This window comes from Protomyctophum bolini, assembly GCF_963924005.1.
Source record: "Protomyctophum bolini genome assembly, chromosome: 7".
Classification (NCBI taxonomy): domain Eukaryota; kingdom Metazoa; phylum Chordata; class Actinopteri; order Myctophiformes; family Myctophidae; genus Protomyctophum; species Protomyctophum bolini.
The window spans coordinates 14,791,795-14,818,148 of record NC_137868.1 but is presented as its reverse complement, the minus strand read 5'-3'; the positions used below and the strand labels follow the sequence as shown (position 1 = coordinate 14,818,148).

General features: G+C 41.9%; 1 protein-coding gene across 2 annotated transcripts; it reads right to left on the bottom strand.

The window, feature by feature from the left end:
* On the bottom strand, nt 1-26,164 carry LOC308318801 (mitogen-activated protein kinase kinase kinase 5). 2 transcript variants are annotated; one of them, XM_080768432.1, is made up of 28 exons: nt 25,708-26,164; nt 25,434-25,573; nt 24,907-25,094; nt 24,485-24,653; nt 23,841-23,947; nt 23,130-23,300; nt 22,801-22,913; nt 22,462-22,621; nt 21,336-21,486; nt 18,852-18,956; nt 18,504-18,553; nt 15,439-15,534; nt 14,222-14,306; nt 13,563-13,696; nt 11,732-11,859; nt 9,758-9,894; nt 9,376-9,481; nt 9,034-9,191; nt 8,432-8,636; nt 8,012-8,189; nt 7,302-7,467; nt 6,557-6,742; nt 5,396-5,501; nt 4,725-4,968; nt 3,852-3,964; nt 2,536-2,633; nt 2,261-2,337; nt 1-1,365 (listed from the first exon to the last, which is right to left on the bottom strand). In XM_080768432.1, exons 1-28 carry the CDS (start codon nt 26,045-26,047, stop codon nt 1,269-1,271), a joined length of 4,008 nt encoding a protein of 1,335 aa, XP_080624558.1. In that variant the 5' UTR covers nt 26,048-26,164; the 3' UTR covers nt 1-1,268. The 2 variants fall into 2 exon arrangements, with proteins under 2 accessions (XP_080624558.1, XP_080624559.1); XM_080768433.1 differs by having other exon boundaries at nt 2,536-2,630.
* Nucleotides 26,165-26,354: the final 190 nt, after the last annotated feature.

Genomic DNA, 26,354 nt, shown 5'->3' with positions numbered 1-26,354 from the left:
CCAGATTGAACACAAATGTGCATCTTTATTGTTGTTCAGACAACAATTGCAATTACAGCTCTGCTCTCCATTGGGAAAGGGAGACAAGGGACATAAAACTTGGGATTGTAGCTTTAAATAGACCACCTGATTTCAGGGTTGGGTTTGCAGTAAGAAGGGTGTTATCACATAAATTGCATCACACCAAGTTCATGCTTGAGCCAGCTCCACTGCTTTCTTCAGTTAAAATAACATTGTGAGCAAAAAACATTACTCATATTCCTTACGGAGTGAAACCAAGCCCAATCCCTCCATGAAGTAATACCCATAATGACATAGTGTAGCATCAGAACTGAGTCACCATATGCCCCATAATTCCAATGTTTCAAACCGCTTGTAAAAAAATAATTGACATAATTTACCATTTTATCTCACCAAGGTCGAGTCCTGAGTCATAATTGCACAATTAAATAGATGAAAAATACACAAATACAGAATGCCACACAGAGGCCACTCATGTGGACAAGCCTTTGACAAGCCAAAATATCATTCTTCAACTCACTTCCTTTAGCGCATTGTCACAGAAATCCAATATACAGGAATGCGCATGCAGGTGTACACACAGAGACACTCACACGTTCAAACTGTTTTCTCCATGGTAATGTGAACTGGCTGACCAGTACGTCCACATAATCTCCAGTGTAAAAGAAAATTACATCCCTGGATATTTGAATGAGTTTTATACACAACTGTTAAAATTTGCCATGGCCAACATATTTTGTTCAGAACCTAAACATCCTGTGTCCATTTTCACCTCTTATAAATTATAATTACACTTGATAAAAGCAATGGCATTCCAATTGAGCATTTGCAGAACACTGCACCCTATATGCATGCAGCGCAGCAGGTATGGGTAAAGAAAACTCCCTTGCTGCCAAGCTCAAGATAAGCTGCAAAAATAGACAGCAGGTCCTATTTTGACAGGGAGATATCTACATTCCATCACACTTAACACAAAAAGTTAAGAAGAGTCAATACCTCTTTCTGCAAACACAAACCAACCCACCTGAAGTAGAGTAAAAGAAAAGTATAGTTGTCAAATGGTGCTTACACCATTTCCAGAAATCAGCAGTTTGTTCGACAAGAGAACTGTCCAAAACAATTCAAACAATTCCAAATGACAATGGTACCTGTACAAAAAGCTGCACACCACCAGTACCTTGCATTGTCACAGTTCACTGATAGGACCAGCCTATCAATAGATCTGTTGTCCGTTGATTCAACAGCTATCAGAGAAGTGTGTCCTCACTCTCCTCTGCATGCGTGCTGAGTTGGCCGTTCCTGCGGGCAGTGATGGCAGCCCAGATACGACAAAGCATGCCCCCTCTGGGAAGGAATACAGGATACTTAACACATACTGTAAAAATGCCACATTCCAAAACAATAGAGGGTATGCGTGTGACATCATTGTACCTGGAAGAATGCGGGAACGCCCACTGAGTGGCAAAAAACTACTTTCTGGCCTTGACAGCCCATTCATCCAAACAGAAAAGTCCTGTCTGATTGTTAAACTCACTAACATTGCAGCTGAACGAAAAGCTTGAATTATCCTCTTTCTATCTGCAAAGTTTTTGTTTCATGAAAATCCACCATAGAAACGTTATGAGCTACTTTCTGTCAAGAAATGCCCTGCATTTGATTATTTTTAAGTGTCAGAGTTTGGAAGTGTTAACACTAACATTTTGCTGCCTCCTGCATTATGTGACATTTAGAGGTGGCCAGGTGGTACGTATTCCAACGAGCGCTTCCAAACTTCAACACTCCATGCTGCTCAATGTTTTGTCACTCAGTCTAGATGAGGGGCATGTCCTGATGGGAAAATCATGCCTGTGCATACTCTCTATATATGAGTTTTGATATTATTTCATATTACAGAAATTTCATAAAAGTGGGATTATATCTCTTAAATATGACAATTGGAAAGATGGCTAGGTTTTTCAAGCAAGGTGTTATACTTGTAAAACCCTTTTCTCAACTCAATAAGACATCCACCACAGAAATTCCAGCCAGAGGAATTGTACGTGCATCAGGGGATAAACGTTTACCAGTTGTGCTCATATTACTGTATAAAGTCATATCAGTGTTTCAATGTGTAACACTTTGCATAATAGTAATTTACATGAATTAAAAGTGAGTGTTTTCCTCTCTCTAGTAACTCTGTAGCCGAGCGTGTTTCAGCATGTGTGAGGATGTGTGAGGGTGATGCGTGGAGACAGCTCACCTTATGCCACAATACATTAAGTCATCCCTGCAGGCTATGTGGAGAAGACAGTCCAAGGTGAACTCGTGAGAGCGCAACTATAGGAAAAACAGGATCGCATACACACACGTGAAATTATGTCTTTATGTAATAATGAAGCAACCACGCTAATAACAAGATTGACTGATGCCATTCAGCCTATTTAAGTAGGAGGAAGGAATTGAGTTTCAATTTCAACTGATACCTGGAGTATACAGTAGTGAACTTTCTGTTTCAGCGAGTAATGCACAAGTTACCTTGTCGATAGTATCTTGGTCTACCGGAACAGCCTTGAGCCAACGTACCAACGCCTTCACATCTGGATTAGGGCTTATCTGTGGATACAAACCATCTACTCTCACAAGGGAGAGAAGACCAGTATTAGTCCATTGGTCTAGTTTGGTGTTTGCAGATACAAGGGCCCGATTTTGCTTGTCTTAAGTACCAGGTCTTATGACTTAAGACCTGGAAGTGTGGTCAATGCTGTTTGGTCACTCAAAATAAACAAATGGCAATGGTCACTCCTCTCGGTCTTAAGTCATAAGACCTGATACTTAAGACTCGCAAAATTGGGCCCCAAGTCTCATCACAAGACTTTGGGAGAGCGACAGGCATAACACAAGGTGTTAACTGCGGTCTGCACACAATGTTTACAGTAGCAGCATGTTTCATCAGCCAGATTCTAATCATTCTGAACTGACAGATCAGGTTTTCACATGCTAGGTAGCAATCATCTCCAGTGGTCCATGCCTAAAGACAGAAAAACAGAGCTGGGGGGCACGGTGGCACAGTCCGTAGCGCTGTCACCTCACAGATAGAAGGTCCCGGGGACATTCTCTTGAGTGTACAGGGTTTGGATGAGGCCCAGGTAGGGCCGGGCCTTAAATTCCGGGCCTGTTGAGAGCTCTAGTTTTCGCCGGCTGCCGGCCGTGGCTGCACTAATAACTTTGAATAACTTGAATCGACAGGTATAAGTCAAAAGGGAGACATCGAAGAGGAAGGATGGAAGGGAAAGGATCAACATATGAACAGATATGTCAGAACAGGTTCTGATATATATCCATATATGGAGATCTAAGGATTTGACGTCAGATGAGTTGCTGGCCAATATTGATGACATCAGGGATCTCCATATATGGGCTTATAACTGCGACAGCAGGTCGCATTTACTATGACATCAGGGTCTCCACATCCCCATCCCTGATGATGTCACGAGACCTGGGCACCGCCCGACACACTAACTGCTCTTGTTAATATTTGTTCAATATTTATAAAACCCACAAACATTTTTTCAAAAGGTTTGAAAATGTTAAAGGAAATTGATAAACTACTAGCTCACAACGTGTTGCATTGCATTGTGACATATTTTTGAGCTTGAAGATCAGCCGTTTCACTACTTTGTGTGTGTGGTCATGTGACAAAACATTTTCATTCATGCAAAAACATAAAAAGATGAAATTTGAATACACAAGGTTTCTGCCCGAGAGAGACGGAAACAAAGATCCACCTCCATGCTGAGATTGGTTGTAACAGATGGCTGTGTGAAGAGAAGACATGATGAACCATAATGTACCTGTGGTGACCACTGTGTTCCTCAGCATGTCAATCTGGTCCTGTTTCCTCTGGACAGAGTTCCTCAGGAGTTCCTGGTACTCTTTCTCCTTGTCACTCAACTGGCTCAGTAGTCTGGAACCACACGCATCACCATTCATCAGTAACAATTAACACCAAAACTAGAACACACATTGTCGCTTTCGGGGTACTCCAGGGTATTTTTACAAATATTTATTTGGTGCACTGAAATCGGCTTAGAAAAAGTAATCACTAGGCACTAGTAGGCACTATTTCCTGACCCCAAATGCTTAATATTATTAAAATAATACATTTACAAGCTATGGTGAAATTGGGATTTTTATGAATGACAGTCATGGCCACACTTTAAGGAGATTGATAGTTACTTAACATTATAGCTTTTTGTTACACAGTTCTACTATCTAATGAAAGTGTCTTCTCCTAATGTTTTGTCTTAAAACTTAGGTACCGGCTGCTCGGATGGCACAGGGGTAAAGTTCATGCCCACCACTGTGGAGACCAGGGTTTGGAATCCTCCACATTGAAAAATGTGATTTGGTTGATAAATGCAGGTGAACCGGTCTGGAGCGAATGGCCCATTCCATGGGTACCCATTCATAGTACTGATTCCGCCTTGTGGTTTCCTGCCAGACGAGACGACTACAAATCATTGACTACAACATGACGAAGGTTACAATCCGCTCCCGACCGGATCATAAACCGCAACGTAGCGTCCCTATGCTGGGCATGTCATAGTAGGAAAACATTCAGTGAAAACAGCTGAACATTCTGCGGGAAAAAAGGGAAATTCGTCCCACAAATGGGTTTCCGATCCACTGTTTGGGAAACAGTGCTTTAGAAAGCTAAAGGCTACCTGCTGGTTTCCAGGCGTAGCCCTCTCAGTTCATAGCTCAGGAGACAGTGGGTGGTGACTGGAAGGTCTGTGGGGGAGCCGGGCCTAGCTGGACACTCATCTGCAGGCTCTTCTGTCAGTTGTGTTTCCACCCTCTGGTCAGTGGCAAAAACTTCAGGGAGCTCTGATACACTGAGACGCTCGGTATCTGGAGGAGTGCTGCCGTCGTCACACTCGAATGAGGATTGTAGCTGGAGTTTCAGCTCTGGAAGACACACAGAAAAGCCTGGGTAAGAAGACTGGCAGAAGTACTATGGATGTGATCAGAAAGAACAAACATATATCCATCTATTCAACATTGGAAAAGAACAGTAAAAAGTATTCATTATGCAGAATGTCCTAAGTTTTCAAAAATGCATGAAAATAATTTGAAAATAGCTTATCAATATGCGTTGTGAGCTTGTAGATCGGCTATTTTCAAATAGTGGAGTAAAAAGTACAATGTCGCCAAATACTAAATAAATCAGCATCAACTTTCTTATAGGCCAAGGAACTCAACTGAACTCAAATGTTATAATTGTGAATTTATGACCTCAGATCCACTATCGCTATAGGCTAGAATGGCCAAATATATGTACATATCAATTTGGGGGTCCTTGATAAGCACTGGGCTGGTAAATGAACAGTTGTACCTGGCAGGAGCACAGTGATGGCATCTTGCACTGACTGTCTCAGCAGATTGTCCAGGGCAAACATCCAGTGGGGTTTCACCTGCTGTTGCCTCAACACCTTCTTCACCTAAAAACAGGAAATGGACACATTGTCACTATCAGGCAGCAGCCTTCCATGTCCAAAACTATTAGGTTTTGTTAATGCTTTTCATTGTTTAAAAATGTATAAAACCGGCCTGGGCCATGGCTCAGTGGTCCAGGCACCTTGGCTGGTAATCCAGTCTGGCAGTGTGCTGCGGGTTCGACTCCCGATCCCGACGGCCTTTACTGCATGTCTTCCCCCATCTCTCGCCCCATTTCCTGTCAGCCTACTGTCTGTCCCTCCATAAAAAATATAAAATAAAGGCGAAAGCCACAAAAATAATATGTATATTTTTTAAAAAGTATAAAACCACAGACCAGACCTTGTGGTTAGAGTGTCCGCCCTGAAACTGGGAGGTCGGGGTTCGATCCCGGGCCGGGTCATACCAAAGACTGTAAAAATGGGACCCAATGCCTCTCTGCTTGGTACCCAGCATCAATGGGTTGGATTGGGGGGTCAAATCAACTAATCAAGTGATTCCCGAGTGTGGCTCACCACTCCTTGGCTGCGGCACACCGCTCCCAAGAGATGTGTCAAATGCGGAGAACTAATTTCACTGTGGTAACGTGTGTGACAAATTGTACGACTTTGACTTTGACAAGACTTAACAACTTTCAACCTGGCATTATTATAATTGAATATGTAAAAAGAAAAAAGAAAAAGCGCTCACAACACATCGTGATAGATCGGCAGTTTTTGCTAGTTTTGTGTGACACTGTCATACAACAAATATATGAAAATATTAATTAAATCATTTATCAATTAATCACAAACTATACAAGATGAAATATGGAAATAGGAGGTTTATGCAGACACACACGTCTTTCCACTAGTTATTAACCCCACTGATTTAGTTGAAACCCTCAGGAAAGGAAAAGGAATATTCCAACAAACGGTATAAATTAAAACATGGCGATTTCTTCCACATTTTGGCAATATATGTATACTATCTCCTTAAACTTGCAAACAGCTCAAGGAGAATAAGCATCCTAAGGTGGTGCAATGCTGACAATGTATGCATCTGCTCTGAGGTTACCTACCGCATCCTGGAAGCTGAACAGCACTGCCTGCAGGCTGTTTAGAGGTACCGCAGCAGCCAGCAGCTTCGCTCGCACGCTGAGGAGGCTGCTGGTCAGTTGTTTCCTGTCTGGAGAGCGGATGTTTTCTCCCAAGCAGCCAATCAGCTCTGTGATGTGCTCTGGGGTAAGCGATGAGCCCTCGCCATGCTTTTTAAAAGTTAGAGATGACTTTGAAAGATATAACAAAACCACACACAGAATGTACAAGAGTGTTATGCCACTTCCTATTAAAACTGATCTAGAAAATATTAGACATTATACACAAGCTTAATGAAAAGATTTGCATTTCTGAACCCCCCCCCCCCCCCCCCTCTAGATAAACACACACAAACAGCCCCCCACGTATGCATTTATTTCCACAGATGGAATGAAATGCATAATTGGGGGGTTCGGCAGTGCATCGGCAGTGTCGATGAATACTATACAAAACCAGCATGCTGTCAGCAGTAGCACCAGTATCAGTAGCATCTATCAAATGGTTAGTTAAACATGCCATAGAAAAATGTATTACATCAATGATACCATTACAATCTGTGTCTACTGTCCGTACCGTCTGCACTGTGATAACGGTTTCCTTGCTTCATTTGATAATTACGGATAAAATGTTTGCATTAATCAATGAATGATCACCGCCCTTACTAACGTGGTCTTAAAAGTGATTTGAAATGTATGAGTGTGATGCACGGGGAGTGTCCTCTTCACCAACCTGAGGCATGGTGTCCTGTATGCTCAACACCACGTTGCTGATGTACTCGGTGAGGACTCGGTGCAGTGTGGCCCTCCTCTCGCTGTCCTTCCTCAGCAGAAACAGACCCAGGTTCTCCCCCGTTGAGGCTGGGCTGCTCATGTCCATGGGAGAGTCCTCTGGAATACTGACCAGCAGTGGGGGACAGGAGACACATTATCTTTCAACACAATATGACAAAAGATACAACTATACAAAGGTTATATAATGTAACTATATCATCACATTAGTACTATAATGGATGCGGTCTAACTTGATACAAGATCTATCAAAACCAGTGGGGAATTTATTAAACTGATGGTGAGATATGTTCATCATCACCTTTATTTATAATCGGGGGGTACAGTTGAAGGCAAGCCCTCATTTTCAATGAGCTGAGGTTACAATACAATACATCCAAATCCATTAGGTCCATTACATTTTACAATCAGAGTAATTACAAAAGAACAGATTAACAAGTCAATCAAAACAAATATCTCAATAGAAACAGGTGCAATCACAGTGTTTAGCAGCATTCCTCTGAATTCACCAAATGATGGCAGATAGCTCCGTTTTAAAGAGTTTGAGTTAATTACAAGACGGGCCGCTGCCTTGCCCAGCTCTGTCTGAGCACCGGGAACCTTGGCTTGAGCATTAAAAAAATATATATTTTCATATCTGACAAGACTCACTTCAGGAAACTGGCAGTGGTGGGTGGGCTCACATCAGAGAAGATATCATCTTCTCTGATGACAGATGTGACCCGCCTGAGATCCAGGGAGCAGCTGAAGTCTATCATGTCCGAGTAGGAGTCTGTGTCCTCCACATGAATGGAGATGGGAACAGACAGGCTGCGGTGGTAGTAGTCACCTGCAATATCAGAGTCAAGCTGTAGGTTTCAGGTTTTTATTCAGGACTTATAAATGTTTTATAAAAACGGACCACAATTATTATCACAGATACAGTAAGTTGAAAAGGTGATTGAAATGTACCTTTTAGTTAGCTAAACAAAGATGGCTAGTATAAATTAGGAGTTCCCAAACTTTACCATGCCAAGAAACCGCAAATAGCAACCACCAATATTCAGACATTAACTGGCAGTGAAGTCTCACCAGAAGATGGCGATGTGTCTTTAGCCTCCGGCTCCCTTGGAGCCTTGGTCTTCTTCCTGGAGGAACATCTAAGGAAGCCGTCCTTCAACAGCGTCGTGGCCGTGGCTCTGTTGTCCGGGTCTGGCTCAAAGCAGCTCATAAGGAAGCCCTTTGCCTCATCAGACATACACTCTGGAACCTTGGGGTGGATCTTGAACATGCCCACCTGAAGTGGGATGGTTAAGAGTTTATTTGAACAACTCCATGGTTATGAAGAGGGGCTTCTTTCAAATCAGGTTGGAGTTTTCAGAGACAGAAGTTGCCAGGCAAAGCTACAACGTGCCAGATTTAGGGCTGGGTAATATAGATATCATCTGGCATATTAGTTATTGTAAGATCATTATAAGGTATAAGTGTAGACTTCCTGGTTTTAATCACTTAAGTCCTATTGAATACTTTAGAAATAGAAGAAATAGCTGACCAGCTCACAAGCTTATAAATCTGCTAATTCCATGATTTCTAAAACATTACTAAAAAAATCAAATAAAAGATTTTGTCCATATCGCCCAGCTCTAGAAAGGTTATATAAATTCTTAACTGGAGTTGACCTAAATATACTGTACCTTAAACATGGCTGCCTGAGGACTGCCCAGCTCATGGAAGGGTGGTTTCCCCGTGGCCATCTCTATGATAGTACAGCCCAGGGACCAGATGTCTGCCGGCTTCCCATAACCCCGAGGGCCCTGGTCTATGATCTCTGGGGCCATGTACTGGAGTGTACCTATTGAATATCATGACGATACAGTAAATCACTGTGGTCCCTTTTATGCATGTAAAATGCAATGCATCCATTCAAGGAAAATAATTAGCTGGATGCAGTGCACATAATACAAAACCACCAAGTGTCACATACAGACTTTCTTTTCTTCTTTTTTCCATTTGTGTGTTCATCCTGGTAATCTTACCAGCAAAGGTTTCAGTACATGGGTTGATCCCTGCTAACCGCTTGGACGTCCCAAAGTCAGAGATCTTCAGCACACCACTGTAGGTATTGATCAGCACATTATCCCCCTGTGTGGAAACAAATGCATTGCAATATTGAAAAGTGTTAATCATGCTGTGTAATGCCTGATTTATACTTGTTTGTGCACAATGTGAAGTACCTAAAAAAAAAAAAAAGTGTCATGGTGCAACACATTTGGAGATTGTAAATAGCTTGTAGATTTTCGGTGCATGACAACGGTGTGCAACTAAGTACAAATATGCTTAAGTTTAAATACTCAAATATGAGGAGAGAAGAGAATAGAATAGAAGAGCAGAGACTTCATCAACAGACTCCATGCTTACTTTGATGTCTCGATGGACTATCTGGTTGTCATGGAGATACTTGAGCCCCTCTAGGATCTGTTTTGTGTAGAAGATGATGGTGGCTTCATTGTCTTTCAGAGGACCCCATTTGGAGCGGAGGAGAGATGACAAGCTTCCTATGCAAAACAAGATAAAACACAACTCTGTCATCCTCTCCAACAATTTAGAGACATTGCCACTTTACTGGTGACATGCATGGTGTTTTATTAGTGTTAAAGGAGAAATCCAGACCAAAACACATGTACCCATGAAACAGCCTATAATCCTGTCCCAACATACATGTTGGCCTTGAATTGTTTCATAGATACCCGCATTAGAATGAAGACAACTAGCTTTCTACCATTCTAGAAGCATTTCACTGTGGGAGGGGTGGGGAAAAAAGAGAACAGGGGGCATCTATGAAACAATTTAAGGTCAACATGCATGTTGGGACAGGATTATAGGTTGACGGTTTAAGGGAGTTGGTTAAGATATTTTAAACATTCAGTCGAGACAGAGGTAAAGAGAGCATACAATTTGTGTTGGGATTACATACAAAATACTGGTAGTACAGAGGAAACAAAACAGTTTTAAGGTCAACCGCACCAATGAAACTCCTTGAAACTGCCATTGGGGATAATGGTTGCAAGTTGCAAGGAGTTGCATGGCAAATCATTGGTGTGGTTTAGGCTTTTAACAGTTTGTCAGTGAAACAAACTTTTTTTGCCTAGTTGTATGTATGGTATATCTGTGCTTCCTATAACAACAAATAATATGAACTTCACTTTGAAGATATGTTTCCACAAAGAACACAATGCATTGTTTTTCTGAGCGGGCAGGCTTTCATACACCCACTTCCTTTATCGCTGTCTGCCAGTAAAGATCCCACAGAAATCCAGTAAACACACACACGCGCGCGCATGTACGTACACACTCTCTCTTACTTCCTGGCAGCTAAATAATGGCATTGTATTGCAACAAGTGCCTGCAACAAGAGCCTGGCTTTCAGTACTCTGATGCTGGCCTGCTAAGCTGTTGATTCTTACCTAACTGAATGTTCCACTGAACAGCTTTCAAAACAGTGACAAAATAACATTTAAAGGAAAATTTAGATACTTTATTTTTTATTTACCGAGGGTAGTAGCTGAGCACAAGTGCTCATTTTCAGCAACGCCCTGCACACACACGCACACACACACACACACACACACACCAGTACAACCAGTCTTATACTGTTGGCCACTAAGTTGGGGGTTCAGTGCCTTGCTCACTTACCGGTATGTAAAGTGGCATGGAGACTACAGAAATGTTGCATCACTGAAAAGGCCTGTCTATGTAAACCAGTGATTCCCCCAGTTTGATATTAATTTACATGGGGCATGACGATTTTGAAGTCTTGCTTCGTAAAGAAAAACACTTATAACATTTATAAATAAATAAGAACCTAGAACAATAACAAGTTTAACATTATTAACATCTACTCAAAGTGTTCATAAAAATGTGTTCATAAAAATCGTTGTCGGGTGGAAACCTGGCATGTCCAAAACCGTTCATTTTAGATTTCTTCATTTTAAACCTAAAAGTATTATACACATCTGATCAGCTCAGAGACAAGTGCGTAGACAGGGATCAGGCGTAACGAATAAAATAAAATTACCCACACACAGTCTACACTTGCACAATAGGGACACCTTTATTTAAGAAATGTTTCGATCCTTCAGGCATCTGGTGATTGAAAAAGGTCTATTGACCGAAACCTTTCTTTAAATGAAGTTGTCTCTATTGTACAAGACAGTGTCATTTTATTTTATTATTTTGTGGGGTTTTTTTAAACGTCATGGAAGAACAATAATATTAGTCTGTGTGTTGTGTGTGGATGTAGACCTGCCTGTGTGCTCGCTGCTGCTGCTGCAGCTAGCCCACAATTAACACTCATGAGTTTGACAGCATTATTGACAACACTAGAACCCGCACCTCCAGGAACCTCCTCCATGAAGATCTTGATGAAGCCATCCTGGCTGACAGATCCCAAGTACTGCACAATGTTCCGGTGCTTCAGCCTCTTGTGTAGAGCTATCTCCTCATGAAGAGGCTGGGAGTACCTGGGAGGAAAGAAGAGACAAACACAAGCTAATATTATAGAATGAGTATGAATATGAATATAAATGAGTTAACTCATTTACCGCCAACAGCGCCATCTGGTGGTGGCTCAGGGTGGTTTTTTTATTGGCTTTATAAAAGCCAATAAAAATGAAGCTCACCAGTTTGATTCCCATTGCTTCATTGTCCTCCAACACAGCTGGTTTTGATTAAAGAACTACTCCGTTTTTAATCTCATTCAAGATGACATCCAGACAGTGTATTACTTGTTTTAAACGTAATCATTACACAGAAATGTGTATTTAGGTTGTGTATAGGTTAGAAATAATCCCCTGGCTTTGCCCACATCTCACTTACAAACAAAACTGCACGTGAGAGGAAGTCACAGACTTAAAACCCCATAGCCTGGAGGGATGCGACGCTCCGAGTCAGGAAGTGAATTTTCGCTATGTTAACGGGTGTCGCGATTGTTATTTAATTCACCCAAAACATACGATTTGTAACCAAGGATCATATCGTTTAGAGAAATGAGGCGCAAATCAAGCTTATTTTGACCCAAATAGAAGGATCCGAGATATTAAGGTTCTAAAAACTGCGTCCCCATAGACAGCATAAACCAGCGGAATGTTCGTTTATGTATTTTTATGCGCAGAGGGCGTTTGGACAGGAGGCGTCAAATGGCGATCTAGGTGCCAAATGAGAACAAATATATATATAGAAGTGGTTAATGCCTCTTGTGTATACCACACCGAAAGGTTCTATTTTAAAGGCATCGATCATCATCTCTGATGTTTCACCTCCTAACTTGAAGTCGTTAGTCCTAACTGTTTGTTAGTGTTTGACCTATGGCTCATCTAAGTATGCGGTTTCCTTTTCTTCTTCTTTTTACATAAATTTGTGCCTTAACCAATTAAACCAAATGCTTAGTTGACCAAGGGCTAAATAGTAGATCTTCAAAATTGCGGAGCGACAGATAGTGTGCTTGTAGGTATTCTATTGTCCACAAATATTAGACCCACAACAAGGCTGCTGAGGTTCAAGTGGTGAAAATCGAGTTTTGCATCCTCAAAAAATGATAACATAGCTTCTCTGACAGCTGTTTGTAACGTGTGGTTTGCTGCACACTTTGAAAAAGTGATTTAAGCTTCCCTTACTTCCACAGAGGACTAGGCAACGGAGCTGAGCTCTTTGGGGAGGTTAGTGGATCGTAAACATGGAAAGGAAAAATGCCAGCGCACATCCATCTCCTCTGGGAGTGTCAACTGTTTTCCGCCTAAGGACACTATGAAGGAACCATCTGGTAATAATTTTAACATGAGAGAAATGTCTTTGAATACAAACAAGTGAGGGAAATGTATTCGCAATTTGTGGGTCTACTAGAGATATTTATGTCATTATTTATTGAACACCTGATTCTGATTGGTCAATAACAACATTCTGTGGTCTATTATTTCCTGATGGCAGACAGCTGATAACAGACTGATGCTCTGCCTTTGTTTTTATGTTGCTATGGGAGCGGAAGCTTGTAAGCTAATACAATCATTTTTAATCAATATCAAAGTTAAATTATTGATTTTGTTCATAAATTGCCATGAAATAAGTGGGATAATATACAGAGGCAGTCATAATTGAAAACAAAACCTTCTAGATAAATCAGGGATGACACAAATATGAAATAGTAAATATTTATATTGTCTGCTCATACGTGCTGTCCTTCTCAGGGATCTCCTTGATGGCAATGCGGACTTGGTTGCTCAGGTCCCTCCCAGCGTAAACCACTCCATATGTCCCTTTACCTAGAACCACCTTGTCTCCATTCTCATTTGTCTCGTAGATGTACTGCAGAATGGCATGGAGAGGAGCAGACAAAGACAGTCAAAAGTGAAAGCGTTGGCAGCCGCTTGTGAAATTATTTTCAGTTCTTCAAACAGTGGTTGCTCGCCATGTTGCTTGCTGAAAATAACTGAATTACAAGCGCATATCACAACACGTCGCTTTGCAGTGCGTTGTAAGCTTTTAGATATGATCAATGTCGATGAGATCTAAGTATAATTAGGCTTTAAGTGGCTGAAAAATTGCACTTCATAATGCATCACCACTTTCACAGACAGTCAGGAACTCCAGAGTCCAGACTCCACAGTTCAAGGAATATAACATGAATATGCTATATGCTAGCAGACACACAAGCTACAGTCAACTGTGAGAAAAATATGATGGTTTGTAATGGGAATATAATTTTGTCCTCAATGTTTGACCTATAGCTGCTGTTTTAGGAGTTTATTTTACTTTCATTTTTGACTGGTCAAAGCCAGGGAACTTGAAAATAGAATTGTCGTTTCTGGCAGAGACAGGACTGTCACTGACCTCCAGTATTCCTCCAGTGAGACGACTGGGGTCGTCCACGGGGGCCTCAGCCTGGCGCAGCAGGGAGTTCACCAGCTCACAGAAACTAGTGAGGTGAGAGAATATGGCAGGATGTTACAAATATAAACAGCGAGTGATACAGACATTACACCGACTAAAGCTCTGCAGAGCATTGCAACTAGTGCACACACACACACACACACACACACACACACACACACACACACACACACACACACACACACACACACACACACACACACACACACACACACACACACACACACACCAAATTAGGAAATACATCCCATTTCCCCTTTTGTGTAATGTTGACCATTGAAGTGAGAGTGAATAGGATCCATCTGTCATTTGGCATTGCCTTTAACAAGGGATGATGATTCATCACATTCTTTCCCTGGCCACTGGCCAGAGAATGTGTCTATTTCCGGCTATTTGTGTTTCTGCCTGTGCATCTTTGGCTGGCTGCTTGCTTTCCTTCCAGCAGATTTATTGTCACGTTAAGTTACTAAGTCAGTAGTGCTGCTGCATGAATCAGACTTCTGTCTGTTAGTGAGTCTGTAACTTATTGTGGAGCCGCACCGATGATTTAGTGACATGCACAAATCAGGGACACCAGGTTGAAAGTGGTTAACAATTGGGACACATCGGCTGCAGAACTGCCTATATTGATACTGTCAAAAAGTCAAATAATGGCCAATATGGCAGCCAGACTGATATTTTGGTCAGGTTTATCGTCAGCCAACCAATCACCTAGTCACCCAGACAGTGTGGGCAGTCAACCAGACTGCAACTGTGTGCATCTCCTCAATTCAAATCGGGAGGATTCATGGCCACAACAACATAATTGCATTGCCAATATAGAATTTTTTACCTATGCTACAACAAGCAACATAGATACCGGTATGCATGCTATATTGTATGTATTGTATATGTTGCATACATACTCTAGTCTAAATGCTATTGTTAATAATGAAAACTAGCATAGCATACTAGCGTTTGTTGTTCCACTGTTTGTCCCACAAGTAGCTACATATTTCTCTCTCTCTTTAGCCCAAACCTCAAATATTTAATCCCATCCTGCGGGATCCCGAAAAAAGGTCAGGCACAAACGCGCGCGCGCACACACACACACACACACACACACACACACACACACACACACACACACACACACACACACACACACAACACCTCACCCTTTACAGTGCAGCTCTGTAGGGAAGCAGAGCTGGAAGTCATCAGAGTTATAGTGGACATACAGGAAGCAGCTCCGCTCATCAATCTTGGAGGCACTGGGAGTCAATGAATGAATTGAAGATTAACACATTGAAATTAGGGATGTACTGATGAGACATTTTGGCCGATATCGATATCCGATATAATTAATTGCCACTATCGCTATTAGTGATTGTTGGCTGAACATGGTTTCGTCAGATAAAAGTTTTTTTGTCAACCGATTCTTGTAGCTTTGGGTCACCTCTTAATAATTCAAGAGGGTGGCCAGTGATATCCCTTGGACATTTTTAGTTATTAGCCCCATAATGCGCAAAACACAAAATAATCCAGCCAAAATAGAGTTTTATGGTATTTCATGCAAAATACTTGGTCTAAATGCATCAATTTTGATTTCTACAATGATTTATTAATGCATATTATTAACCCCTTCATCCCTGAAAACCCCAACATACCATAAAATATATCTTTTGAGAATGATATTGTATGCACAATAATCAAGTCAAATGTATCAAATCCCAAAAATAGCATTATGAGATTTCATTACTTTCTCCAAGATGTGGTCATCAGTCACACCAGTTGTCAATGTAGACACAATCTTGCATGAACATGCATAATGGGAAAGAGGCAGAAAGACAAAGTAAAAAAATAAATAAGCATGAGCACAGTGCTGGAAGATGAGTGAAAATCTTTAAATACATTGGAATAAGTGATTGATCTGAGTCTAAGCAATTCAGAAAGCCATGTCCACATTGAAGACGTCACCTGAGGTCGGGAGGAATGCTGCTGATGCAGATGTCACTGTCATTGATGGATCAGACCTTTACACCATCCAGCTGATGTCAACCACATACCTGTCAGACAGTGATGTCTACCTAATCTTCGAGATAGGTCTACTGTGATTACAATATCAGGTCAGTCAGCTAGAAATTCCATGTCCTATCAATCATGATATATCTTCCAATCAATAATGTTTTTAGCCCAGAAGGCTGTGTTTACATTTAATAGGAAACAGACTCCCTCCAGGTCCCTTGCCAGTACTATGAGGGTCAATGTATTGTCCCCATATGGCAACACCGACTCCACTCACTGTATGTGCAATTATAAAGTGTGTTAATTAAGTACAAGTAATAAAGTAATGATGAGTGAGTTAATTCATAGGAAAGGAGGTGTGGTGGACATGACCACTGCCAAATAAGCATTTATTTTGGAATGCAAATTTGTTGCATTTGATATATTTTATGTGATTTGCATTAATTAATAATGCATTCATCATAAATCTAATACTTTGTGCCTATCCACATTCATAAACACGTGTAGAAAGCAAATTTGATGCATTTAGACCAAGTAATTCGCATGAAATACCATAAAACTTTATTTTCAGGGATTTGTTATTTGCCCAAGGGATATCACTGGGTGGGCACCCTCTTGAATTGGTGAGTGGTGACCCCAAGCTACAAGAATCAGTTGAGAAAGAAACTTTACCTGACGAAACCACACGGCTCCCAGACTATTATGGCCTGATATCCGATATAACCAATGTCGATATGATCTCATTCTGTATTCAAAAGATTCTGAAAAAGCCTTATAAACAGTGAATTTGAAAAAAGCAATGCCTCTTTATTCCAAAACAAGGGATGCACCGTTATTGAAATGTTGTCCCATATCCCAACATAAACAGCCTGAATGTATAGTATTTTTAGTTAAAAATGTTCCAACTTGTTGGGCAAGCTTTCCCAGAAAACACTGTTAGAATTTGCAGCTTTTTCCAAAATAATTATTATAAAATAAAATATCTGCTAAAACCGATATATTATTTTACAGATACCGATTATCGATATTGGTTTAAGGCCAATATCGTCGGACACCGATGTGTGTTAATTGCCCATCCCTAATTGAAATTCATCAAAACTATTGCTGTCAATGTGTAACAGGTTGCTGCAGATGCATGTGTAACATGTTGCCATCAGTCTAACTCTATAGTAACAAAGAAAGGATACCAACAAAAGTATTTGGTGAGGAAGGTTAGCTTCATTGATGGAGTTAAGATAAGACAGTCTGCAGGTGGTTGGGGAGGATGAAGAGGAAGCTGGACGCTATCCAGGTAAACCCCTCTCATCTCCATGATGAGCTAGCGGGGATGAGGAATGCTCCTCTTCCCCTGCCACAGACTCATCCCCTTGACACACCTCACTCAAAGCGACTTGGGCACTCCTTTGTACCAGCAGCAATCAGGCTCCACAACCAAGCTGAGCGCATAAGAGAGCTTAGTCTGTTCTGTTTTTTTTATATTACCTACTCCTGCTTTGACTCTGGCACACTGGACTGCTGGGATGTACACAACAGAACTGAGTCTGTGACAGATGCCTGGTCAGGATAACCAACATACTGACAATGACAGACTTAATATTCTCTCTTATTTACTGCTGATAAGACTGTTGATAAACTGTACATACTGTATATCCATTCATATATTCACAGTTGATATACTGTACCTATTACCCAGATACCGCCTGTTGAAACCTGTTTACACAGGATTCATTCTCATATTCATTCACTGTTGATAGTTTGTAAATATATCTACTTGTATATTCATTTTTAGATAGATTGTACATTGTGCTACTCTGACACCTGACCTCTGACACCTGACCTTCCCCCTAGGGAAATTATGATATAAACCAACGAAGGTCATTGGCCATTATATAAATAAGAATGGTCATAGTCTTCCCCGGCTTATTACCTGATACGAATTGTCAAAGCCAGATTAGAAGGCAATACCAGTCTAAAGTACACAGTGACTTTGGTCATTGGCCAGATATGACATGCACAAATACAAACATCAAGCAACAAATGCTGAAAGTGCATTGAGGGGAAATGAAAAGAAATGAAAAAGAAAAACGGACAGATAGCCATGGCTTCCAAAGAAACCCCATTTGTTTTGGCACTTCTGACTTGAACACACCCAGAGCCATAAGCAGAAAGACGTTGTAGGCGTAAAGAAGTTAGCACATGTTGTACTCCTCCTTACCTCACTCCTCGGATTGCAGAGGCTGGGAATGTCCACTGGTGTAAGCCTTTCTGTGGAAGCAGTGAACAAATACAGTCAGATATATTTACACATACGCGTGAAAATGAAAGAGACGCTGTGTGAGCAGCCCTCAGGCAGAAAGGTGCGGCAGGTTTCCACACGACACTCAAAGAAAACACCTCATACCTTTTCTGGTTAAACATGGACTAGGCCGTGAACCAATGCAAAGGGAATAAGCTATATGGATAGACGGAACTTTTATTGCACAGGTTCCCTTACGCAGACAGGTTCAGAAGTCACAGGTTTTCAGGGGCAAGTGGCTACGGGGCGGTCAGAGGGTCTACATACCTTTAAGGGTGTGACGTGTTTCAGCTGAACAGTCCGGCTCACGTCCTCTTCACTCACGCACACTATGGCTGGTTGTAACACTTTGGTGGGTTCCAGAATCAGCACCTGTCATGACAACGTCAAAATGGTAGTGGCTCCTGAGTCGGCATACACTGTGCAATGTTCATTGCATGCTGTTGCTCACTGTTACTATAATACTGCAATGTCCAAGAAGCCAAGCATAAGTAAATCTTACCTTACACAAGACATAATAACAATAAAGAACGTGGGCCAAGCTATATTTGGGTACCTATATAAATTGGCCTTGTGGGTGAGCAGTAGGTCGATGTCAGAGACTAACATCCGATTTCGGACTTGCACGCCGTTACTCAGATCCGCATCAAATTTGGACAAATACGGTTAAGGGGTCTGCCTAGCTCTGGTTAAGGACTTCTCCTTAATGCTATGTTAATTTCAACTTCCTCTTTTCAACTTCCGTTTGGCAAGAAAATAAAATATTTCACTCAGGTAAATGGGATTTTCCATTGACAAAATCTGTAGAGGGTGCAGTGGAGTAACTAAAACATGTTTTTCTTCCGGTGAAAAAAAACTATCTTTTCTGGTCAAAAAGTGATTTTTTTTAGTGTGTGTGTCCCTAGCGTCCGCTAGGGAAAGTAGGCTTTCGAATTTACAAAACCGTCTTTGTATTGGTGAGAACAGAAATCGTTCTTTTTATTTTTGCAGCGGTCGACGGGCTTGCAGTCTTTCATGCATGTGCAGGAAGTTGAAAGTAACATAGCATTAAGGATAAATCCTTACTGGCTGGACCAGAGCTAGGGTCTGCCATGAGAATAGTTGTATGACTAGATTTGAAGGCAGGCCACGTTGCGACCTGAAAATGTAGTAATGTTAAAATGGTTGTGGTTAGGCATTTGTTTAGAGAGATGGTTCAGTTTAGTCAGGTTAGGTGTGGTTAAGGTCAGGATAAGGATCTGGGAGGGTGGTTAACCAGAAGCTATGTGACCTCAAACTCCTGGATTTGAAGCCTGTATTTTGAAATTGCGTACAGTTCAGGAGGCATGACCAACAAACAATGAATCTTCCACTGATTAAGCAAGAATACAATATAGCTTAAACAAAGCATGGCTTTCGAGCACTAAGCTTGTGATAATATTCACCATAAACTGAACATGACCCATTAGGTACGATAGTGAAATTATTTGGGTGGGTTACTGTACACATGACTCCCACTGTTTCTGAATAATAGGATGACATGTTGCATTATTAGCAACTTTTATACAGAGATCCCGTAATTGGAAGAGTAAAACAAAACATTGTAATTAATTAAAAGATTCCAGTTATCCGTGTGTGGTAGCCAGTGCCACTCGCTCTACACTTGCCACTGCCACATCAGCAAACTGCCGTTGTGTGTGATCAATGAAAACAATGGAGCCACTGTGTGTAAGCGCATACCGTGGTGGTCCCACTTACGTTGTCTCTCCCTGCACGCCATAGCTAAGCTTGCCTCACTGACGTCCACTGGTTAAGCAGAGTGTCTGTGCTCAAACATACACTGTAGGCTACGTTTGGAAATTGGTATTTTCATGAATGACATTGTTGTTATAGATAGTGATTTAATTGGACCGGCCCAAGGTAGTATAGGTACTAGTTCTAGTTTCTGCCCACCTGAGCACACTTATTTTTAATAACCTACTTGAGTATAATTATACAGAAAACACAATACAAATGGTACCCAATGCTTCCCTGCTTGGCAATCAGCATCAACAGCTGGATGGGGTAGGTCCCTGTGACATGTTAGTGTAATTTCAAGGGGTGTCCTTGTACATGAACCTGCTTCAGTCAAAAGGAAACAGGAGATAATGCACTACTAGGCACCTGACCTATGGGTTGCCATGACTTGAAGGCTACTCATTTACTATAATTTTGTACCATCACTTACTGGTGTGAGGGCAGTATGAGATAATGCAATTCATATTCTGTATTCATCCATCCCCATTTCTTGTGTGTTTCTGCAACTGAGTGCTCTGTTATGTCTGGAGCCCAACCTAAAGCCAGGGTGAAGTTTCCAGATAAGCAAAACTCTCATCTGTTGACCTCGGACCAGTGATAGCCTGGGGAGTTTTAAGGAACCGCAGTGTAAAGATTCTTATCATGTCAGCTGTTGTCAGCTGAGAAAGCCATTGGATTCCCTTCCTTAGTACGTTATGACAATCAACTTGCAGACACTTTTCATTATTAACATTTTATCATTATCATTATGCAAGTTATGTTATTGTTGCTTTTAATGGATTGCCGAAAATAGTAACTGAACATGATTAAAGGGATATTTCACTCAAAACAAGTTTGGGGTTATTTTAAAGCCGGTTATAATTATAATTGTGTTTGCAAGCTTGCTGTACGAGCTTACTAGTCAACTTGCACAACTAATAGACATCACTACCACAGATGACAGACTGCCAGAAGGAACAGAAGCTGTGATCTTACTGGACAGCGATCTGTGGAGACGGTGGGTTTACAGGTTTGCAGCAGTAGTTCCATCCAAAAGTCCACTGTGTCTTGTTTCGGAGATCTGATCTCTGGAGGCTTGGCAAACTGACGGTACAGGATGAACGTTTCCATGATGGAGCCCACATACCTTCAGGAAACAAAGCAAACTCACTGCTCCACAAGATTCTAACATGCTCTAAAGCCGAGTCCACACCATACTCACACCAATGATTCGTGACACAACGAGTTCCAACTTGCAAACACTTGCAACAGAATCCCTTTGCAAAGTTTAAAAACTGGACAGTCCACACATCCAGGCACCGAACTACTACAAACTGTTGTTTCTACAACAATAGTATTGCCGCAGTCCCTCCAGGCTATGGGATGTAAACTGAGGAGACAGGCTGTCGCTAAAGCTGGACAGTGTTAACTCCACAACAAGGCAACAAGACAGTTTACCGTTTCCATGGCACATTATATTATATAGAATTATGACTTTTTGTCATTCTTCTCTCCCCCTCTCTTGCAGGCAGGTACAAAAAAAAATCTAGTGTTGGTTTTGGTTGCCAACACACTAAAAATACATGCTGGATTGTGTGTGTCTGTGTGTGAGAGAGAGACAGGGAGAGAGAGAGTTTTTCCAATTACACAGCTTTCTGTTGTTCGAGTAGTTTCGTTATATACTGTAAACAGAATTATTAAAAAAGATTGATAAGCAGGTCTCTTCTCTCTTCTGTCCAAAACTCTGCCATGTGCATGCGTGAGTAATCCCTGAGGACTGTACGTGTACACGATCGATAGGTTGTAAAGGTTGATACCTTCTGAAGTGTATATTGCTTGCAATTCAACAAGTTGAAGGTCAAGTGACTCAATGACCTGGCATGATCCGCCCTGCAACAGGGTGATTCAGACCACTGCGAATATTGTTCTCCGACTGAAACACATTGCAAAGGTTTCATCGTTATCGCAAATCATTGTGTGGTCTGGGCTTAAGGCAGGAATCTGTGGATTCCTTCTTACTGGTCATTAAGTTTAAACAAAGTATTACAAATAAATGTTGCGTAAATTGATAATTGAAAATAACAGATTTGTTTTGGAGTGCACAGCATTTTTGTTGACTCACCATACGGGCGCCTTGAGCCTGTAGAGCCTTTCTGAGGCCTCAATGACCTTTCTCTGTTCGTTTGAGAGGATACTGGCCCCCAGGTAGAATCCCACATCCCAGTACTCCTTCATCTTCTCCAGGCTGCCCTTCCTCCCCAGCAAGCTACTCAAGCTCACACCTGGACACAAACACCATAAACATACAGATCACAGTGTCATGATCAAAATGCCATACATCCATTTCAGAAAGAAATGGTTTCCTCTGATATCAAAATATCACAACTGTGTAGGCAAAGTGTGCAGTACATTCCATCAGGATTTGAACATGGACGGCAAGAAGAAGAATACAATAAGGCACCTATTTTGCGCAGCTCAATGGAGGTGTCAAATTCGTGACCCGCTGCCATCAGGAGAACTACATTGTTGATGCCAGAGTGAAGGGTTGGTTCTGCTTCAAAAGCTTTGCCATACCTGGAAAAATCACACAACGACTTATTATATACTGAGTGGGAAGCCCGCCCGCCCACACACACACGCACACGCACACACACACACACACACACACACACGCACACACGCACGCATGCACGCAACCAATTGTTTTTTATGGGAAGTGACAAACTGACAATGAGAAAAGCCAGATTAAAACATGACTGGTCGAAACAGGTTACTAATGTCTGTCCTCACCAATAACTGGCCTGGTCTCTGCTGCAGTGGTCAGTGAACCCAGAGCTCATGAACATGTCTTTGTAGATACGGCCACACAGACAGTAGACATCGGACGCCACCTTGCTCCCCGACTCCACGATTGGCAGAATCACTTCCAAAGCCTTTGCTCGGTCACCGGGGCGATTCCTCCTGGAATGTGAAGGTATAGTTGCAGCATCAGCAGACTGTGGAACTTTGAAAAGAAAATGTATTTCACTTTGTTTCACATTATTTTAGCTATGCCGTTACCTCTGTTGTTTGTATCTACAAGACAATGGTGAACTCGGCCACACCCCCTGTATGTCTCTCAAAGAATCTATACGCTATGTCACAGCTAACTCCACTTCTGCAAGCTCATACCATAAACCTTTTCAATCAATATGCTTTTATAATCCCCATGAGTTTGTTTTTATCTTCATAACTTGCTTATCAAATTAGATTTTTACCATGTAGTTGCTGTGTTTTTATCAAACGATTGTACAGTATGTTCTGTCCTATTGTTGTGCAAACTAAAATAAAACCACTGGCACGGCAACAGACATGACGCTGCTGTATGACAGTGACAGTATTTGTCCAATTCCGAGGAAGATTCGCAAAACACTTTGCTCTTCATCCATGCCCTATTTCACACAATGCCCTGATTTTGATCGGCAAAACCAAAATAAGGGTGTACAGAAGGCATCAGGTTACCTGTTTAGTGCAAATATGTAGTGGAATTTTATATTTGGATGTGATGCCACTGCAGACGTGGGTAGGTTCGTCAGATTGTCCACCAGTGAGATTATGGCATCGTAGTCCTGCAGACAGCAAGAGGGCAGAATTGCAATGAATCATTTATTAGGCTAGGAGATCCCTTGAATAGTTCATATATAATGAATAATTTCATTGTTAATTGTTCGGAATAACATAAAAGGCCTGCACACTGAAACAGAATGTTGCTGCTCTTAGGATCCAAAACCACATTTATTTACAAAAGGTGAAAAATGTGACATGATGAAAAGAAAGTGAGTTTTGATCCTCCGTCCATCAGCAAAGCAGCACTGGATCCATTTAACTGGTTCTACTTTGTCAAAATTACAAATTTCCAATTACAAATGTGCCATTTGATTTGTTAACAATCCTGTGCTGTTGCCTATACTTTTTATTTATAAAGCACATTATGACCATTGCACATTCATGAAATGGTCATCACTATCTAGTTTCTGCAGTAATATTTGGCATAGCAGACACATGATTGAAGTATAGCTATGAAAATAAATAGTATGTGCTCAATCGTGCGCGTGCACGCACACACACACACACACACACACACACACACACACACACACACACACCTGAACATCACGGTAGGACAGCATCAGGTTCATGACTATATCAGGGGTGAGCAGCTCCACAGTGTCCAGGCGCTTCTGGATGCGGGCCAGCTCCTGACTCAGGGCCTGTCCACTGAACCTTTCCCGCGCCGTACGGATTTCATGCCGGATCGACTCCCGGAAGTACTCACTGCCATTAAAGAGTGCATAAACAGCTAATAACACTGAAGTACTTGAGAACTTGTCAACCTCAACTGACCGCTAAAAAAAAATCCAACTAACTTAAACTAATGAGGAGCAACACAAACATCCCACAACATCAGTTTGTACTCTTTGTAGATTTATACGTGACAGGTGTAGGATGTATTATCAAAGAAATAGACTAGTATACTGAAAATACATCAAAGCTTTGATGGCACATTGTTTTGAGGTGTGTGTCTGACCTGGACTGAACATGAACATTTTCTAGGAGGTGGACCAGCGTCTCCACCAGTGGGGTGAGCAAGGGCTCTAGCTTGAAACTGGGTTGCATTAGTTCTTTGATCCCCTTCATCATGGTAGCGTCACATGCAAACACCTTGCCCTGAGGTGACACTATGTAAGGAATGAAGGTGTAGCTTCCACACTGCTCCTGTGGGTGGAGAACAAGCGTAATATGACCGGCTACCATATACAAATACAATGCAAAAGTCTGCTTGCCTTCATATACGTTCAGATATTCACATTGTACTGTGTAGCCTCAAAAGGGCTTGAATCCCAGCTGGCCAAATATTGCATTCAAGACACTCCAAGGCCCAGCTGGCAAATAACAAAAAACAAAATAACCTCCCAGCTGAGCTGACAAACAACTCTCTGCAGACCACCACCATGCACATATAGCAGACATGAGTCATAACGCATGAATGGCACATGAATGATGGTTTATGGATGGACCATTAGGTATACCCAGGAAACAGATCTAGTTAGTTACCTTGATAGCCTGGAGATCACTCTCCTGTTTGTAACAGTACAGAATGATGTTATTGGTCATACTGAAACTTTCTCTCACGCCAAGGTGATAGAAGAGCGACGGTTGGCAGAAAGTGTCACTCATCTCCACCACGGCCACATCTGGAAGACAGGGGCAAGGAAAAAACAGGTTTGTCAGTCTGCTTTTGCTTTAGCTGAGGAAACACTGGCTGACAACCGCGCCGGGAGGATTCCTGTCAAACCAATTCACTCGAAGCAAGCATGCCTACACTTGCCTGCGTTGTAGAAACTATCCAGAATATCTGTCGTTCCCAGAGAAATCCTCTCAAACGAAATGGTTTTGAACACCGCGTGTACGTCCGCACAGGCTTCTTTCAGGCATTTCAGTGAGAGGTTCTCCTCGGTCTGCGGCACAGAAGCATCTTCTATGACAATATAAGCCACGGACACAGCTCTGTTCCTGTTCCGCGGAGAGGTAACCTGCTGTTTGTTGGAATGACTGAGTTCCAAAGCCAAGGGGTCGTGCCACAAACTTCCAGCTGAAACCCAGACTGGATCTTTCCTCTTCACTTCGTGCAGCCGCAGGCTCATTCGCCTGCGTTCAGTCGTATACATGATGTTTGTCCTGGTTGTCACTGAAGCTCTCAACACTAAAACATCATTCCTCCTCGACCGAATAAAACTAACACGAAAACACTCTCTCGCAATTCCCCAGGTGCATCTCCTTCTCCCGTGACATTCCTTGAACTCATTTCCATTTGAGAGACACGCCTTCTGCTCTTTGCCTGTCCCGGTCCCACCCCGCTTGTCCTCAAAATGAATCAACAGATACGCCAGGAATGGACACTTGCGCGACATCTGCTGTCTGGCAGTGGAAGTCACTAGTCAGTGGTTCATGCACACCCTTTTTGTTTGAAGCCCA